The sequence below is a fragment of the Marmota monax genome, unplaced genomic scaffold (genome assembly GCF_021218885.2).
Source record: "Marmota monax isolate L192 unplaced genomic scaffold, Marmota_monax_Labrador192_F-V1.1 WCK01_AAM20220418_F8-fsc00054, whole genome shotgun sequence".
NCBI lineage: Eukaryota > Metazoa > Chordata > Mammalia > Rodentia > Sciuridae > Marmota > Marmota monax.
The window spans coordinates 7,963,940-7,979,915 of record NW_026692145.1 but is presented as its reverse complement, the minus strand read 5'-3'; the positions used below and the strand labels follow the sequence as shown (position 1 = coordinate 7,979,915).

At 36.9% G+C, this 15,976-nt stretch overlaps 1 protein-coding gene across 1 annotated transcript; it reads right to left on the bottom strand.

Moving 5' to 3' along the window:
- Positions 1–5,281: 5,281 nt before the first annotated feature.
- LOC124110035 (DDB1- and CUL4-associated factor 12-like protein 2) lies at positions 5,282–6,748 on the bottom strand. The gene is given in 3 exon segments (XM_046469093.1): positions 5,282–6,066; positions 6,069–6,483; positions 6,485–6,748. Coding segments are annotated over 3 exon segments (1,464 nt in total).
- Between the last annotated feature and the right edge of the window lie 9,228 nt (positions 6,749–15,976).

Below are 15,976 nucleotides of genomic sequence, written 5' to 3'. Positions count from 1 at the left end.
CAATCTCTTACTAGAGGAAATTTATATTTTTATTTGTATGTCCAACTTTCCACAATGCACATAAACTTCTTTTGCAATAATCAATCAAAAAATATATACACCCCCCGTAGAATTGGTAAGGATGTAGATAGGAAGAAAATTCATATCAATGCAATCAGTATACATCAGGAAGTATGCTAGACACTGAAGATTGAAAGATTAGTAATATAAGGTCAGATTTAGAGAAGCTAAGTAACACAAACACAGTGATTAAATAAACAAACAATAGAGCTACAGTTCACATCCAGGTGTTTATGATTCTAAAATAATATTTTTTTCCATTTCATTTTGGTATCCAGATGCAATATGATCCCTGGGGGAAATATTTTATTAATAAATGTTTCTGTTCATACAATGAAGTTTTATTGGCCCATAAGGACAAATGAAATTGTGTCATTTGCAAGAAAATAGATGGAACCAGAGATATGAAAAAATTGTACTCTATATGTGTAATAAGAATTGTAATGCATCCCACTGTCATGTATTTAAAACAATAAAATCAATTAAATATTTAAAAAATAGATGGAATCAGAAAGTGTCATATTAAATGAAATAAGCCAGACTCAGAAAGTCAAGGGCTACATGATTTCTATCATATGCAGAAGCTAGAGAGAAAGGGATTGCAGGAAAACTGAAGAAGAGGGAACTGTGGCAAGGGACGGTCCTGAGAAAAGAAATCGATCAAATTATGCTATGTACCTGAACAAATATGCTACAATGAAATCCACTATTCTATATCATTATTATGTACCAATAAAATTTTAAGTTTCTGCTATCATATTATTCTATGCTGTGAATTACCATGATCAATATCATGCATGGGTCCTTTTTTAAGGATTTTCTTCATCTGTCAACTTACTCCTACATTATCTAATGTTATGGTCAATTAATCTGATAAAATAATTTTTTTCCAAGGAATTGATGTTTTAGTAATTTTTCTGGCTATCCCACTGCCATATATGGCAACTACTGTAGTAGATGTTAGAATAATTCAGTTCACATTCAAATGGAAAAGGAGAGTTAGATACCCATATAGTCAACTGCATTAGAATCTAATAGGAACTATAATAAAAATAACAGAAGATCCACTATGCATGAAGAAGTTGAGAACTTCATTCTCAATGGGAAGTCACAGAGAATTTAATAGAAGAAAAACAAAGAAAAGGTATGTGAAATAAGGAGCAATGTCTGTATAAAGTTAAACATGTTAAAGAACCCTGATTCCTAAGGATCAGACTATTTCATAGCAACCTCCTGCAAAAACATTGCCCTTTCACTGATACCAACACAAGTGGAAGATGTCTCTGGATTTATAGCAGTAAGTGGAGGGAAATACTTTTAGATAGTCATTTTCAACAGATTTTAAAATCACATCCCTTAAAAGCAAACACTTGTAGCATAGCCAGCCTCTGTTTCATATTAGTCTACATTGTTCTCACTGAACTGCATCCCTGAGCAGCTCACACAACACGATTAGCATAGCTGGGTTACCTCATATTTGTCGAAATTAAGGAGTTGCCAGTAAAACATTCAGAAGGACTTTGCAAATTACTTTCTAAAATAACTCTAAATTAGCAATTAATAAAAAATTGAGAACTTATTCAACTCTGAATACAGGCAGATAAAATCAAACTCTGTATAATTCAATTATGTTCATTACTGATGCAAAAGTATATTTAACAGATGAATTTTTGCCAAAGGAGTCTCTTAAATTTATTTCAGTGGTTATTTTTGGCTAGCAATTCTTCTCCATATTTTTTTTAAAGCCAGAAATAAAGTCCTTCAAAAGAGTAGAGGGGAAGAACACAAACTTTTGAGTCAAAAGTATGCCTGGGGAAAGAATATATGAACAGGTAGACACAAACAATTAACAATTTTATGAATGTTTATAAGTAACTAGGTGTTTCAGGCAGCTCTGTCAGCTAGATTGTACATACAGATTTGTATTCCCTTCTGTATTTTAAGTGAATTTAATTTATTGGCTTCCTGGAGTGCTGGCATGGTATTTAAAAAATATATTTCACACTCACAGTTTACACTATTCAGTATACTTTTATAGAGTACTTTGTCCTAGGACTGGAAAATATTTCAAAATAACTAGACATTTGAAAAATATAAATACACTCATAGTTAGGCTATTTAGTTATTAAAAAGCCAAACCCTGTGATATACCCCCAGATATAAGATATACCCTAAGATATAAGAATATTTATAGTGAGCCAGTGATGCTGCTCATTCAATATCAAGCTAAGACTAGAGATTTGACTTCTACATCTGCTTTAAAATCCCACCCCAAACAGAAAGTGTTATTTCCTATGAAAACATTCTCTCAGTGTCCCACAACAAATATAAAATTACTGTAAAAATCCCCTACTACATATAGAAAAAGACAACAAGTACTTTGGTTAGTTCTTGGGTAAAACTTGAGATATTTAGCCAATATATAATTTAGGTTAAAAAATAATCTACAAATTTAGGTCTTTCAAATTAGTTTCTGAAAAAAAAATTTAAGGAAATCTTCAAATCTAACTATTTGCAGGTTAAAAGTCTGATTTATAGTATAAAAAATTCTAGCTATATAAACTTTATCTATTTTATTTCATCTTCAGGTTTCACATATGAGTTAAGTATATGAATGGATAAAGCACCATGGCCTGAGCTAAAAATGAATTAGGGCAAATTTCAAGAAAAATAGGGGGAATCAACCAAATCCTATATTATTCAAGAGTAAATATCTACTTATTAAAATCTTGAATTTTAGTCTCCAGAGGCAGAAACATTCATTAAGTAATAACTGATTACCTTTGGTTTTCTAGTCATTAGTGGAGATATGAGGGAATATAAGATGCCAGTGACAGTCCCTGTTGTCCAGACATTTACAACTGAGTTTGATTTACATGTATGAACTCATTTTACTGCTTTGTAACAAATATTACATGAATCTGTTAAAATAATCTCTATAAACAAAAGGTGACTTTTTAGATTTGTAAACTCTTTTTATTAAGGATTGCTACTGAACTGCATGTAGCATACAGACACAAAGGAAGCGCAAATGCAAAAATATTTAAGGAAAAGGAGACATGACACAATACCAATCCAAGGTCAGCACAACTTGGCCAGTGTGGAGGAAGGCCCAATCTTCTTTTTACTTCCCATGTTCTCACATATGGAGAAACCAACATATTTTTATAGCAGTGCACTATTTGTATTTTTCTGAACTTCATAGTTCTTTTTTTCAACATAAGCTATTTAAATGCCAGCATCCTTTCTTGAAATTTTAATGTTATTTATAATTACATGTTATTACACTGAAAATTATAACATTACTACTTTTTATATCAACATATTTATTCCACACTTAGGTAAGAGTTATTGAAATTCACAAATAAATTCTCAATTTAGACTTTACAAATTGGGAATTTTTTCAGAATAAACTGAATGGGCTCATTTTTCTTCTTTGCATTTTTTTTCTTGTAAATAAAATTAGGAAATTTCAAGTATGCTCAAATATAACATTTGATATTAAAAATAACAATGGAAAAAATATTGTCTATACCTTGAATCCTTATACATTCTGGCCAGTCTGCCATACATTCTATATTTACACTCAGAATCCCTGCTTTGAATGAAGGCGTGAAATTTTGTGCATGTTCCAAAACCATAACAATTCTAATATATTCACAAGTCTTGACGGTTTTAAGGAAAGACATGGAAAAATGCACATTCTTTTATCTATTTAAGGACAGAACATATAAACTTAAATAAAGCTAAGAAGAGAAAACATTGATTCAATTTTCAGATTAACCTTTAGCATTCAAATAAGCAGAACACTAATATTCTCAAAGTGTCCTAACCAATTGGGATTTTGAAACAAACATAAGATACAATAACAACTTTTTCAATATGGGAAAAACTTAAAAAAACTGTTTTAGGGGTGGGTATGTAGTTGCTTGCCTATATGTGAGACCTTGAGTCTGACCCCCAGCACCACTAAAAAAAACGCACTTACCTACAACATACAAACATACACTCTGACCGCATTTTACAAATGAAAATTTCCCCAAAGTAGGTGATCTAGAACTTGGAATGCATTTTCCAATTGGAACAATGCTATAAAACTACAGCTAATGCCTGGTATAGTGTGGCACATGACTGCCATCCCAGCAGCTTGTGAGGCTTACACAGGAGGATTGCGAGTTCAAAGCCAGCTATCAGCAAAAGTGAGGCACTAAACAACTTAGTGAGGCCATTTCTCTAAATAAAATACAAAATAGGGCTAGGGATGTGGCTCAGTGGTCGAATGTCCCTGAGTTCAATCCCCTAGTACCAAAAAACAAAAACAAAAACTATAGCTAACTCTCTGGAACAAATGTAAATTTCTGTTTATTAGAAAATATTCTTAATATGCCATATATGTGCTATGAAAAATAACCAAAACAATACTATTTTAATACCAGTAATAAAAGAAGTTAAAAAAAAAAGAAATATAATTGCATAATTGTGAAACCACCATTGGATCTCCTTAATGCAGAGAGAATATGTGAATCACTCAAAGACAGAATGTTAACTAAGGATTAGACAAAACTTTTTTTTTATGAAAAGTCAAGATCATCATGTTAGGAATATGCAGAAAAGTCTTAAAGGTCAACCTTTTTTTTTTTTTTTTGGTTTGGTACCAGGGATAGAATCCATGGCACTTGCCCACAGAGCCACATCCCAAGCCCTTTTTATTTTTATTTAGAGACAGGGCCTCCCTAAGTTGCTTAAGGCTCACTAAGTTACTGAGGCTGGCTTTGCACTTGTTATTCTCCTGTCTCAGCCTCCCAAGCCACTGGGATCACAGGTGTGCACCATAGCAACTGGCTTTAAAGTTTTGATTCTCTCTCCCCCTCGCTTTTGCCTCCTCTCCTTCTCCCTCTCAAAAAATAAATATCTTTAGCTATTGAAGATATCTTCAATAACTTTAGCCATCAAGGATTAGTAAGTCAAAAACTACCCTTGAGATTCAACTTCATCCTAATTATAATGGCTACTGTCAAAAAGGAAAAAATAACAAATGCTAAAGAGGATGTAGACAAATCCTTATACTTTCTCCCTCTCCCTCTCCCTCTCCCTCTCCTCATAGTTGAAGTTGAGCCAATTACACCTGTAGGACAAAAGAAAGAACTAAAACAACTGCAGCATGAAGAAGGAAGGTTACACTGAAATGATATGTAAATTTATGCACTTTGCAAATGAGGCCTTAACTCCAGAGGGCTGCATAGTGCCCATGGAGGCCTGAAGGGAGAGGTCCCCAGCCACAAAAAAGCTTCATCTCAGGCCAGTTGTAGCAATGAGTGTAGAGGGCATTGGGGAACTCCTCCACAGCACCAAAGTAATTCAACCAAAGGTCATCATGGTTGAGCCAGCCTCTGCCACAGGTGAGTTTGAGCTTCCTCCCTGTGGGTCCCAGAAAGGAGTCTAGACTGGCTGAGGCCCTCTCTTCCAGAAACTTCTGAGCACATATGTCATAGAAGAGCAGGGAGCCAAGGCCTGTGCCCACAGTGACTATGTGCTGGTAGACACTCAGTGAGCGCACACCTGTTCCACACTCATAGGGATTCAAGGGCCAAATATTTTGGTGGCCTCTGCGCAGATCCAAGAAGGATACATGAGAATAAGAGCCCACCACATACAGGGAAAAGTCATTGCAGTAGGTTAGGCACGTGCTTTCGTGGCCATAGGGCAGCCTGAAGGACAGCAGCCTGGATAGGGTGTTTCCAGCGTTCCACAGGTGGAAGTAGCCATCCACGCACGCGGCTCCCAGTTCCTGGTTCATGCCACTGAAGGCCAGGGCCCGCACTCTGTGGTTACCTATGTTGCTGTTGGCCTTGGGGATAGCCTCTATGTGCTTTGGATAGATGTGGGTATACACAGGGAACTTCCCATCGTTTTGCCGGGCAATGCTGCCATTTCTGTCAGGATCCACCTGCCACAGGGCCATGGTGCCATCGCGGGAGCCACTCACAGCGACAGTATCACTCAGGCTATGGAGAAGATCCAGTCTTTGTGAGCATGTTGGTCACCCAGGCACAAGGGATCTAGGGTGGGTAGCTGGTAGACCGCCAGGCTGTTGGGATTTTCACCCCCCATAGCCAAAAGCATCTTAGAGGGATTTAGTTCAATGGCATGGATGCCAGTGGTTGGCTGATCCCTGGACAGAATGGGCACCCTGTCCCGCAGCAAGGGGATGCGATTGATTTGGCCCGACTGCACGTCCAGCACAAAGAGCATGTTACACTTGGTGCCACACACCACCTGCCTGGAGTTTAGCCACTGAGAGGTGAAAACCTTGTTGAGGGTGCCCAGTGCCAGCTGGCGCTCAGTCAGTATCTCGGGCAGCCTCAGCACTGTATAGCTGTGCAGCTTACCCTCGAAGCCCAGGAGCCGGGCGCTGCTCCAAGTGCCCACCGCTGCTCCAAGTGCCTACCGCACGGCCCCTCAAATAATGGACCAGCGAGCCAGAAGTTGCTAGCCGCTTTTGATTGTTGGGCTGCAGTGGCCCCTCTCTGTGCCCTGGCTTCACCAAAACCTGAGAGGAAGAGCTCCCCTCACCAACCTTGAGTGCAGGTGCTTCCTGCTTCTTGCTGTCTGTTCCCCGTGAGTCCGTTGTGGCCGTCAGGCAGGCGGCGGCAGCGTCGAGGCTGTGCGTGGCACTCCTACTGGCCATAGCAGTGGCTGGCAGGGCGTCGGGGGCTTGGGTGGAGGCGTCTGCGCTTCAGCTGGGAGCTCGGGATTTTAAGGGCCAGGAGATGGCGGCTACCACCAGGCACCAAGTCTGAGGTTGTCCACAGCAAAACAACAACAACAAACAAACAACAACAACAACAAAAAAAAAAACCGGTGGGGCCAGGCAAATAACTCCTGGTCAGAGGGAGCAGAGCACCCTCGGAGTGTGGGGGAGAGGGTTAGGGCTGGTGGTGGACCTGGCCGAGGGTGGGAAATGTGGTCGCCCTCTGGGAGGCGCCAGCCAAGTAGGAGAGAAGGGAGGAAGTGCTTGAGAAGCTGAAGTTGGGTGAGGAGAGAGTGGGGGAGGGAGGGAGGAGGGGGATATTGGATAGCACATGCTGGGTTTGCAGGTGGAGGCTGTGGGTGAAGGGGTAAGTGGGTGTGGAGCAGAGGCCTGAGTAGATTGCTGGAGGGTATAGCTCCTGAATTCTCAGTATAGAATACATGGTGTTTCATCGCCCATTTTAGGGCAACCAACTAGCCCTAAAATTCTTACTTGAATAAAATCTGAAACTTAAAATATAGTCAAGTACAGGATTAGATGAGCCTTGACCATGATCGGTGGGAAGAAACAAATATACACTTGGTGTAATACTGTGAGAACCTTGAACTGAGATTGACATTGAAATTGGTACCAAAGGGAGTGTTTGCCAGTGGCAGGGATACTACCCATCTTCCTGCTAGTTCCTTTCTGTCCCTCCTTCCTCAGCCCTTCTGGTGTGGTATCTTAAACAATTTCAAACAAATATTCCCCATCCTCAAATTAAGGTTTATGAGTTCCTGCACTAGAAATCTCTGAGGAGTGCATTCCAAATGAAGATCATTTCCCCTCATATTCTCCCTATGATCTTCACAGTCCCTTGGTTGGTCACAGTTTCAGAACCTGGTGCTCTGTGCTCATGGGGGAGGTGTTTGCTTTTGTCCAATCCTAAGGAGGTGGAGTGGAACAGTGCCTCAGTGGATGGGCACCACCCTTTCTATTCCTGGCAGGATAAGTTAAACATTCCCATTGACAATTCTATAAACTCAAGGCACCTGACCAGAACACCCCTCCACTAGGCCTTGGAAAAGGGATTTGAGGAATGAACATGATTTTCACATGCACAAAAGGACCTAAAGCACTTTGCAGAAGAAGGCGATCATAGGTATAAAACCATAAGACTGTAGAGATGTGGAATGCAGATTTTCACTCTTGGAAGTCTCAGTAGACTTCATATGTTACCTCAGAGTAGCCAATCCAGTAGCAGGACTGTTCCTAGTATGCACAGACACACAGATTTTAATTACACACTGATTGATAGATTGTATTGTACAGAGAGGTTGGTGGCTGACATCAACTCTGCACAAGCCCCAATCTTCCCCCTTAAAAACCAGTTTGCTGAGCAAGTACATACAGGCATAAATTTAATTTTCTGACTCATCTGAGAAGACTGTAGGATCTACTTCCATGCTGCTTTCTCTACCCCTACCATCCCTAAACCTTTAGTTGATATTTTTCTCCTCCTTTCCCAGCCCTTTTTGTAATTTCACTCACATACACAATTTCCAAGTACAAGCCATGGGGCCTCCTGGCCATTCCATTTCAGTTACTGCATACCCCATTCTCCTTTACACTTTTCTGCACCACAGTTATGATTCTTCCCAATATCATTTATTATTATACTAACAAATATTGTTATAGGACTGTTTCAAATATTATCTTTTTTAATCCACTATTAATATGATCCACATTTTGTAGATGAGGAAATTGCAGCTTGGAAAATTATGATTTTTTTCCAAAGACAATGAATTATTAAGTGAACCAAAATAGTGTAAATCCATATTTGATGCACTTATATTTTGGAGAAATGAGTAAAATTTCTGCTAGTCATATAGTGTTCATAAGCCACACTTCCTCTCAGCATCCCAAATATAGGAATGGGATATCTGTAGAAGTTGCTTGCCAGGAGTAGAAACGCTAAGAGCAGCTGGGAGACGTTGTGTCCATCTATGAACAGTGGTAATTCCTACTGAAAGGGACACCTCAGAGTTCTTCAACAACAGCAGCTAAACAAACTAGTGATCAGTGTTGATCATTATGATGTTATCCTGTAGTACAAAAAACAATGGGGAAATCAATAGTAAACAAAAACTAAGAAACATATCTACCTTCTTTTCCCTGGGACGAAGTAAGCATCAAATGTCTAAGAAGGTTCCACAGAGAAGAGAAGAAACCCTTAAAGTTATGGATGCTAGAAATTCTACCAGCCATTTGTGTGCGGTTTGGACTCCAACACCATTTGGCTTTGAAAAATAAAGTTGTGTGTTGTATCTTCCCTCCTCAGGACACACAAAATCAAAGAGAGGACATCTATGTTCTAGGGGATGATAGTATAATGACCACTTTTCACACACTTAATCCCCTCAAGGTCATAATGAAATGCCCTTATGTCCATAGTGGTGAACATAACTGTTTAAAATATTATGGAGATATAAAAATGGAGTCTTTCAGCTCTGATCAGCATAAAATAGTCTCAATTGCTTTTATGTCCTCTGACTCTCAAAATTTAAAGTATTCTGGAGACAGGTTAATTAACAAGTAAAGGGAATCTATGAAAGCAGGAAAAAAAAAAGATGTGAATGGACTTGAGACCTCAGAATTTGAACAAAGACAGGAGTGGGGTTCCCTTGATTTTCTTATTGTGTCTTACAGATCCTAGACAGAAAGCTGAAGAAGTCTCCAACCCAGAAACCTCAATAAGCACAAATGGTAACATCTATAAGAAAAGTCTGTTGTCCAAACACAAAAGGTCTGAAAAAGGGAGGCCTAATAATACAAAACGTTTTTTGGCAATACATACCCTACTCCAGAAAACAGAACCAGGAGAAAAACTTCCCTGCCTCACTTTGCCACACACTATTTCAGTGGGGCCAAGTGGGCAACTGATCTTCCATCATCTCTGAGGCAAAGCTGGTATTATACACTGATTCTCTGGTAGGAATAATGTCAATGTGTTTCAATGGTAAGTTAAGCCTCTACCAAGACCTCACCAATGAGATTTAATGAGAGGATTTGAGAATGAGCTAATTACTACTATGTTTCACCCTCATCCTCTTCACTAGTGTCAGATTGGCTCAGTGAGGAGCTGAGCTTCCATTCCTACCCTACATCAATGAGACTGAGCAAGGGTATAGGAAGCAAAACTAGTTCTGTTCCTCAAGAAATAGTGGGATACAAACAGAAATTAAAGAACACAAGTAGCACAATTCTAAATAAATCCACACTAACATATGTGAAAAAATTCTGTAAACTAAAACCAAAGAAACTATCCAAAACAGAGAAATGGTATAATAACAATAGGGGAAAACCAGAGGAATAACAGTGAATTTATTATCTGAAACAACAGAGACCAGAAGGAAGTGCTGGAAAAAAGATGCATCCATCAACCATAGTCTTAACAGTTCTGAGATTGCTCAAAGTTTAAGTCCAAAGTCTTCTCTGAGGCTCAAGACAATCTCCCATTGTGAGCTCCTATAATATTAAAAGCAATTTACAAGCATCCAATATATGAAGGCACACAGTAAGTATTTTCATTCACAAAATTAGGGGCATATAAAGAAGGGATAGGACCAAAACAAGACTGAAATCCAGCTGGGCTGGATTCCTGTAGCTCCATGTCTAGCATCTGGGCCCATCACAACATGATATTCTCTCCAAAGGGCTTTGTAGTTTTGCCCCTGTGGACTTGTAGGTTGCAGCCAAGTGGCCCTTCTATCGGCTTGTCTCTTTTTTGATTCCTGCAGGTTTACTTGGACAATGTCCCATGTTACTGGTATTTCTTAATTTGGGAGGTCTACATTACAGCTTTGGTTTCTTCCTCACATCTCCATATTTTGATTTTTCAGGCTATGCCTGCAGGGACTCAGACTCTATTGCACTTTTCTTGGACTCCCAGGCCTGCCTTTGAAATCTTGGTGGAAACCTCCATGACCCCCTAACTCCAACATCGTGTAATCCTACAGAACCAGCATCATGTGGTTGATGCCAAGGTCTGCTGCCATCCTGAGCATTAGCCAAGACTCCAGGGACCCTTGCTGCAGGAGCCTCTGAGTGTCTGGGTGACCTACCAGGGTAGAAAATCTTCCAAGGCCCCCTTCTGCAAGAAGGGTGCCCCATGACTCTTCTCAAGAGAATTTTCACCTTGAGCTTGAGAGGGTGTGGTCTTGTCAGTTCCTGAGATGCCCCCAAGCTATCTTCCTTGGTGACTCTAGGCAAAGTCTTTAGCATTTCTTTAGTGGTGGTAATGTCTTTAACAACTGGGACCTCTTAGCTCCAGTTTTAGTTTTGCCTTTTAAGTTCAAATTTTTCAAATATTTCTGCTCTGCTTTTTCTCCTGAATATCACAATAAATTTGGCTAAAAGACATTAGCAATATCCTTGCAACACCTATCCTGCCTAGAAATTTCTTCTGAGAGATTAAGGAGTCCTTCACTTTTAAAATCAGCCTCCTAGGGCTGGATTTGTGGTTCAGTGGTAGAGTGCTCATTTAGCACGTGTGTGGCCCTAGGTTCGGTCTTCAGCACCACATATAAATAAATAAAATAAAGATATTGTGTCCAACTACAACTAAAAAATAAAAATAAAAAAACCCAGCCTCATAGAAAGTTTCAGGACATGAGCAAAATGCAGACAACTTCTAAGCCAGAACATAACATAAATGGCCTTTACTCCAAATTCAATTTTGTGTTTAGTATGTTTTAGTAAATAAGAACTAAGGTAAAATAAATAAATAATTTAATTAGTAGATGGAGATTTCCAAAGTGGATTTAAAAGAAAGTATTATCAAAAAGTACTTTCTACAAGTACATCTTCAAATATGATAAAACTAGGCTGAACATAAAATGATAGAAAAATATACAATGTAACTCTTGATCATAAATAGCAGATGTGATTATATTGATATCAGATGAAATAGACTTCAGAGTGAAGAAAATTTCTAGAGTCAAGTAGTATCATTATATAGGGCTAGAATAGGACACATAATACTCCTAAATGTATATGTGAGAAACCAGAAAAACTGAAAATACATTAAAAATGGTAAAATTATAGACCGATCAACACCCCACTAATTGATGTAAATATTATATAAAAATGTGTATAGATATAAAATTCAGAAACCCATCAAAGAACTAGACCTCATTAACCTATATAATACATCTCATTCAACAAGAGCAGAATATATATTTTATTCAACAGACCAAAGAATTGGGGTGTAGTGGCACATGTGTGTAATCCCAGCAACTTGAGAGGCTGGGTCAGAGGATCTCAAGTTTGAGGCCAACCTCAGTAACTTAGCGAGGCCCTCATCAAATTAGTAAGACTCTGATTCAAAGCAAAATAAAAAATAACTCATTAACTAACTAAATAAATAGGGTTGGGATGTAGCTCAGTGGTAAAGCGCACCTAGGAGTTAAATCTACAGTACACCACCCCCAAAAGAAACAAAACAAAAATCTCAAGTGACCAAAGAATATTCACAAATATAGATCATACACTGGGACTTAAAACAACCTCAACATAGATTAAGTACTAAATTCATAGAGTATATTATCTGACCATAAAGGAATCAAACAGGAAAATAATGACAGAAGCAAAGCAGAGAAATTTCCAAACACTAAATAACAAATTTCTAAATAATGCATAGGTAAAAGAGGAAAGCCTTAAAAGCAAAAATATAATGCATAAAGGAAAGTGAGAATGAAAATAGAAAATATCAAAATGTATAACACACAAGTAAACCAGTGCTGAAAGGGAACTGTATAGCAAAACATGCTTACATTAGAAACAAGGGACGGTCAAAATCTAGGTTCTCATTTCAAGAAAGTAGGAAAGTAAGAGCGAAATAACCCCAAGGCAAGCAGGAGAAAAGAATAAACATTAAAAGTAGAAATTAATTAAATCAAAAACAGGAAACTGGAAATAATGAAAAAAAGAGTAGATTTTCTTCAAAAATATTCAGTCATACTGATAAACCCCTAGTAAAAACAGTAGAAATGAGAACAAAATTGAAACATCACTATAGACTATGCAAACTTCAAAGGAATAATAAAGGAATATTTTGATTAACTTTTACACATATGATTTCAACAACTTAGAAGAAATGGACTGATTTCTCAAAAATGTAAGTGTCTACAATTTATCCAATTATAAATAGAAAATTTAGATTTTTTTGTAACTATTAAGGAAATTGAATTAATATTTTAGAATTTCCCATAAATATGATATCCTTACACAGAGAGTTTTACTGCAGAATTTTATCAAACTTTTAAAGACTTAAAACTAATTTTATAAATCTTTTCCAGAAAAATGAAAAGGAGGTGCCTTAGTCTGCTCAGGATGCCATGACAAACACTATAGTTTAGGTAGTTTAAACAACAGAAATTTATTTTCTCACAATTCTGGAGACTGGAAATTAAGACAATGTAGGTTTATTTTAGACTTTTCTTGACTCATAGATAGTTGCCTCTGACAGTGTGCTCACATGACCTCTTTTTTTTTGTATATAAGGGTGGAAAGAAAGATATTTTTCCTCTTCATATAAGGCCACCAATCCAATCAGATTAGGAACCTACCATTATGACCTCATTTAGCCTTAATTACCTCCTAGAAGGCTCCATCTCTGAATGCAGTCACATTGGGGTTAAGGGCTTCAACACATGATTTTGGGGAAGACATAACAGTCCTTAGTAGAAGGCATCAACATAACAAATCTAATCCAGCAATCCATAAAAAAGTACACCAAGACCAAGTTGCATTTATATTCCAAGTGTTGAAGATTTTGAATCTACATTCAAGAATGAAGCACTGTGAACTACCATGTCAACAGTAGAAAAAAGAAAAATCACATGAATATAAATCACCAGACATAAAAATATTATCTGGCAAAGTCCACCCTCCATGATGATAAAAATTCTCAGCCACTTGGGAATAGAAAAGAATTCCCTCTACTCCAAAGAGAACATATATAAAATTTAAGCAAATCTCCTATCTGAGGGTGAGAAATAGATGCTTTACCTCTAAGATTAAAAATAAGATGAGGATTTCTGCTTTTACCACTTTTATTTAACTATAACTGGATTTCTACTCAGTCTAATAAGACAATAAAGAAGAAAGAAATAAAATTACTTCCGATAGTATAGAAATTAGATTTTTCTAATACCAGATAGAATGATTGCTTATGTAGAAAATCTCAAGAAGTCTATAAAGATAGTTGCTAGAATAAGTGAATTCATAGAATTCAAGGTCAATGTGTAGAAATCAATTTTATTTGCATACACTAGTAGTACAGAAATAAATTAAAAAGCAAAATATTTAAAATCACATGAATTAAATGAAATATTTACATATGACCTTACCAAAATATATAGAGAATCCAAATGTTAAAAATTTATAAAAGAATAATGAATGAATACAATTAAGACCTAAATAAATGCCACATTTATATACTGTAAGGTGAAACTCAGTTATGATTTAAATAATCCTGAGATTGATCTATAGCTTTAATGTAATTTCTCTCAGAATTCCAGCAAAATATGTTTTGAGATATAGATAAGCTTGAACAAAATTTATATGGAAAGGCACAGGCCTGAGAAAAATTAAAGAAATCTTGAATAATATGGGAGTAATCACTCTACCCATTATAATTTTTTACCCATCTACAGTAATTAAGACAGAATAATATTAGTGGTGTGATAGATATACTGATGAATGGAACAGAACAGATAATGAAGGTACAAAATCAGTTTAATATAGGAAGGAAAATTTTCAAAAACTGTGCTCGAGAAACTGTATGAGCAAAAAGTGAACCTCAATATAAACCTCAAATTATCTCTAAGTGGATCACTCAAATTTAAAACATAAAATCATAAAAATTTTAGGAAAAAGAAGAAAATCTTTGAGATAGAAGGCTAGGTAGAGTCTTTAGACTTGACATAGAAAGCATGATTCACAAAAGGAAAAACTGATCAATTGAACTTCACCAAAACTATGAGTTTGTGTTCTATAAAGGACCCTGTTAATGGGAAAAGAAGCCAATGTTTAGAGACTGCACACTGCATGATTCCATTTATATAGCATTTGTTTGTGTGTGAGTGTGTATTGCTATAAGCTATAGACAGAAAATACAAGAAAACATATATCAACAGACGAATATCATCTTGAATATATAAAAAACTCTTAACATTTTCAAAAGAGTAAATTACAAAATAATACAATTAGAAAGGTGGAAAAATATGTGAATAGACATTTAATTGAAGAGAATATACAGATGGTGACTTAATAATTTGAAAAGATGTTCAGATAATTAACTATTAGGAAAGCAAATATTAAAATTCCAATAAGATATCATTACACTCCTATCAGAATGGTTAAAATTTAAAAAAAAAAAGGATAATCCCAAAATTCTGGCCAGGATCTGAACAAACTGAGTCATTGTTTTTATTGATGGTAAGAATGTAAAATGGCATAGCCACTCAGAAAAACTGGCAATTTATCAGGAAAGTAAACATGTGTCTATCAGACAATGATACACTTGCACTCCTAAACATCTAGTCTAGAGAAATTAGTACATACATCCACACAAAATCCTGTACATGAATATTTTTTAAAAAAGTTATTTTGTAGTTGTAAATGGATAGAAAGCCTTTATTTTATTTGTTTATTTTATGTGGTGCTGAGAATTGAACCCAGGGCCTTGCACATGCTAGGCAAGCGCTCTGCACACTGAGCTACAGCCCCAGCCCCACATGAATATTTTTAACAGCTTTATTTGTAATGGTGAAAATGTGGAAACAAACCAGATGTCCTTCCACAGATGACCGGTTAAAGGCTGTTATATTTATATGTGGACTACTACTCAGCAGTTAAAGAGAACAGAATATTTACACATACTGCAACTAAGATAAATATGGAGGGAACTATGTTGCGTGAAATAAAAAGCCAATGTTTAGAGACTGCACACTGTATGATTCCATTTATATAGCATTTTTTTGTGTGTGAGTGTGTATTGCTATGTATAGAACCCAGGACTTAGCACATGTTAGCAAGCTCTCTATTATTGAACTATATTCCCAGCCTGTATTTATATAAAATTATTGAAATGACAGATTTCTAGAACTGGAGAACAAATTT